This window comes from Gekko japonicus, unplaced genomic scaffold, assembly GCF_001447785.1.
Source record: "Gekko japonicus isolate JY-2015 unplaced genomic scaffold, Gekko_japonicus_V1.1 scaffold202, whole genome shotgun sequence".
Taxonomy (NCBI): Eukaryota; Metazoa; Chordata; class Lepidosauria; order Squamata; family Gekkonidae; genus Gekko; species Gekko japonicus.
The window spans coordinates 1-3899 of NW_015170893.1; the positions used below are offsets into that span (position 1 = coordinate 1).

Genomic DNA, 3899 nt, shown 5'->3' on the forward strand with positions numbered 1-3899 from the left:
CAAGTTTTTATACATTTTAGCTAATCTATGTGGGGTTAGGTTCCATCTATAGAACATTTTATACAAATTTTCTTTAAATGAAACAGATTTAGTCAACTTGATATTCACATTCCATAAGACAAAGGATATTAGTAGTAAACATAAGAATACTGCAGTACTACAGGGTAAAGCTCTTGAGTTATAATTAGGGTTGCTAACTTCCATGTGGGGACTGAAGTACTCCTGGAATTAGAACTGATCTCCACACTAGAGAGACTGGTTCCCCTGGAGAAAACAGTGGTTTTGGAGGGCAGACTGTATGGCAGCATATCCCAAAACTCCATCCTCCACAGGCTCTGTGCCCATATTTCCTGGAATTGCCAGCCCTGGTTAAAATGAACAAACCAGAATGGCTGTTTTGGCAAGAACAGGGCATTTTACAGAAAAACAGATACATAGATAGTCTCAGGCCATTTCGTAATATTTCATTGTTCTGATTTGAGTGGAATCTGGGACAATATTGAAGTGGGAAAACTGATTATATTGATCTGATGAGGAACTGCTTTCAAAATGGATAAGGCATTTACTGTTTCAGAAAGGTCTATTCAGAGTATTCACAACTTTGTTCTTTTGTCATAAGCCTGAATTCTGAACATTGTTCAACAAATTGCAAAAGAATAGTCCTCCTAGGGAGAGTGATATATGATAGAACTATCTCCTAAAAGCCATTTGCGTAACTGAATAATATTAATATTACTGTCCATTGTTACTGCTGTTATTATAGACATTAATATTTAGCTCCTCGTAGTAGACATAGTCATTCTTTCCAGCAGGTTCAGATGTGTTAAATTTTTCCACACACAACAGCCCAAGTGCCCTGGATACAGCAACATAGAGAAAATAATGCCTGAACCAGCATAATGGTAGTGTCATGTTACCATGTGTGTAACCTAGCCATTTGACCTACTTCCCAATTTTGACCTAATCCGTATTAAAATATCTTGACTCTTAAGGGGAACCACCTTCCTGTCATTCTATGCTGAAGGAACATCTGGGTTAGGTTTGTACTCAACATGAAACCCACACACTGGTTAATGGGATTTGTGACAAAGTAGCAAGGCACTGCTATGGATTTGGAAGCAATATTGAGATCCGTCTAGAGTCAAAACTAGAAACAAAGTTTATTAAGGTGAATAATACAAATATCTGGGGCTGTGGAATTAGCAAATCTCAAGTAGTCAAATATTATCAGCACTCACTGTTATTTCCCATTTCTAGAGGCCCACTAAAAAGCCAGTCAGCCTAGGCATCCAAAAGCCAAAAAGAGGGAGAGAACAGAAAATCATAGGTACCATTTCCTTAAAGATTTAAACAGAGGTCTAAGTACCAATGCAAGGATACTAATGCTTAGGCCAAGAATAATCCAAAAGGGAAAAGCTAGACATCTAGGTATTATCACAATAAATCAGTGGTTAAGCTTCTATAAAACAACTTTCATATTGGACAGGCAAAAGCACATAAGGAAAGCACACTATGGCTGTGGTCACACGCACTAAAATAATCCACTTTCAATTCACTTTCCAACTGGATTTTGCCAGTTCAAACAGTAAAATCCAGTTTGAAAGTGGATGATTTAGTGTGTGTGTGTGACCGCAGCCTATGATGGTAGATTTTGGTCTCTTTTTCAGGGCAAGCTGCAGAGCCCCAAAATAAGCAATTATTTCAGGTCCCAGGCTGAGGGACAGGAAGGCGTAGGTGTGTACCCTGAGAGGAAAGGGGAGAGAAAATGTCGTCCTAGGAATAATTCCAAATATGATAGAAGAGCTTCCAGGTGGTGTGGTGTCTGCTCAGAGACGGCTTGATCAGTAAAAGGGGGCTTCAGATAGTCCACTTTAGATCATTGGAACATCAAATCTGAGTCAGAAAACAGAACTAAGGTGTCCGTATATGTGGTCCTGGATCTGATGTTTGGATAGTGGGAAATACTAATGTAACATGATCTGCTTGTGACTGAGGACACACTGCTTAGTTATTGGAGGTCCTTGAATAATGGTTTCATTGCTGGGCGCTGGGCAAGGCTTTTCTCTGAGATATTTTTTTCTTCTGTTATCATGACTGGATTGGTTCAGCCTTGATTACTCCCCTGGTTCATTACCTTGCATGATCTTTAAAAACAAAAACTTCAGTGCAGGCAAGTGGTGGTCAACAATGGCTGTCACGCCTTGCCACCATCACTATCCCTTGCTGCCGCCTCATCTCTTGTCCCATGTGCCTCACGTCTCACTATACCCCTTGACCACCTCATGCTGTCCTTGTGCTTCATCTCTCACCACCCCTCTCAGCCTTTGCTCACCATCCTCCTGCTTCACTCCTCACAATTGCTGTTCAGGAACCAGAACAACTACTGTATCTAATGTCCACATTCCTCAGGCATCTTTAATCTCATATCTCACAAAAGTTCAGGAAGCTTGTATGGCTTGTCAGGCTGTTTTCAAACATGCCTCAGGAACAAGGAGGGAGGAAGCATTAGCTGCTGCAGCTTTTAGGTAGGGTGGTAAGACGTCAGTGAGAGCTGCTGCTCCTCAAAATCCACTGCATGAGGCCACCACCTCACTTCACTATGGAACCATGATGCAAACTATTGCTAAGAAACAATACCTGTAAGTGGAAAAATGCTGGGTAAAACATTACTTCCTCCATGCAACTGCCTTGCTGGGCATGCTTCAAATGGAGAAATGTTCAGATGTCTGGACTGGCCTTTGGCACCCGAAGAATCCTGTTGCTGCTGATTTTCTGAGTTATTTCATTGATCTTACCAGGGAATCACTTTAAAAATGAATGAGCTGAACCACTGTATTGTTGCAAGAATTATGCATGGAGGAATGATTCACCGACAAGGTAAGGGTTGGTGCAAGAATAAATTAGCATAACTTAAATGTGGTACTCATTAAATACTTGAGTGGAATTCGCACTTAGTGTCTAGTCCAAATTACATCTTAGTACTTGGTGCTGTTTCAAGGGTTGAGGTCCTGTGCCTCACTGCTTCAGTCAATCCTGTAACAAAATCTGCCTCTTAGTTGAGCTGCAGAAAGCAGCATAATGCCAATGCTAAGGTGAGCTTGATTCCCCATGCTTGAAATATACACGATGTTAGCCTGTATATGGATGCAAGTTAAGCAAGCTGCTACATGTTAATGAGCAGATGTGTCCTGAATAGGCTGTCAGAAGTTTTCTTGTTACCCTGCCTCTCTGCATTGCTTCTTCAGTGAGCTATTCTCCATCCTCCAAGAAAATGTTTTTTTGAAACCTGAGAGTTCTGACCTGTTGGACAATCCCAGAGGCAAGAGCATTCAGTCCACTGCAGTCAGTTAATTTGAGGCAGAACATAAGCAAGATTTATGGAAGGATTCCTTGAGACATATAGTTTCTGTGTTCTTTATCATAACAGCAGTGAGTCAGTGCTCCTTTCCTATTGTGGAAAAGTATTTTTGGTGTTTGCTACCATATGACTTTTCCCAGCTGCTTCCACATACAGGTTTTCCTCCATATCCTCACCAAAACTACAGTTCTTTTGGAGGGTTCTGCACAGTGTTATTATGAGGCCTTCCGCCTTCCAAGTTTCCATGGCTCTGCTTCACGTTTCCTCAAATCCACTTGGGTTCAGTCTTTTCTGAAAGATCTTACCCAAAGTGGGTTGGGGGAAGCGCATATGGAAAGCTGCATATTTCCACATGTCGCTTTCCATATCTGGTGTGCCTTTCCCCCATGTGCCTGTCATTCCTATTCCCACCACCTCTGGCTCTTTTGCTGTTTATCTGTAGCAGGTATATCACTATAGTGGTGTTCCTGCTACCATTTTTATTTTTTAAATCCATTGGAAAAACCCACCAGAGGTGGTGGAGGGAGGGAGATGTCAGCTG

The 3899-nt window shown here is 41.5% G+C and overlaps 1 protein-coding gene across 1 annotated transcript in view; it reads left to right on the plus strand.

The window, feature by feature from the left end:
- Positions 1-2798: 2798 nt before the first annotated feature.
- The window catches only part of LOC107116536 (peripheral plasma membrane protein CASK-like), a gene marked incomplete at its 5' end in the record, with an annotated part of 55268 nt that continues 54167 nt past the window's right edge, over positions 2799-3899 (plus strand). Inside the window, one exon of the mRNA XM_015418464.1 lies at positions 2799-2877. Coding sequence (XP_015273950.1) covers positions 2799-2877 — 79 coding nt within the window. The remainder of the gene's footprint in view (positions 2878-3899) is intronic.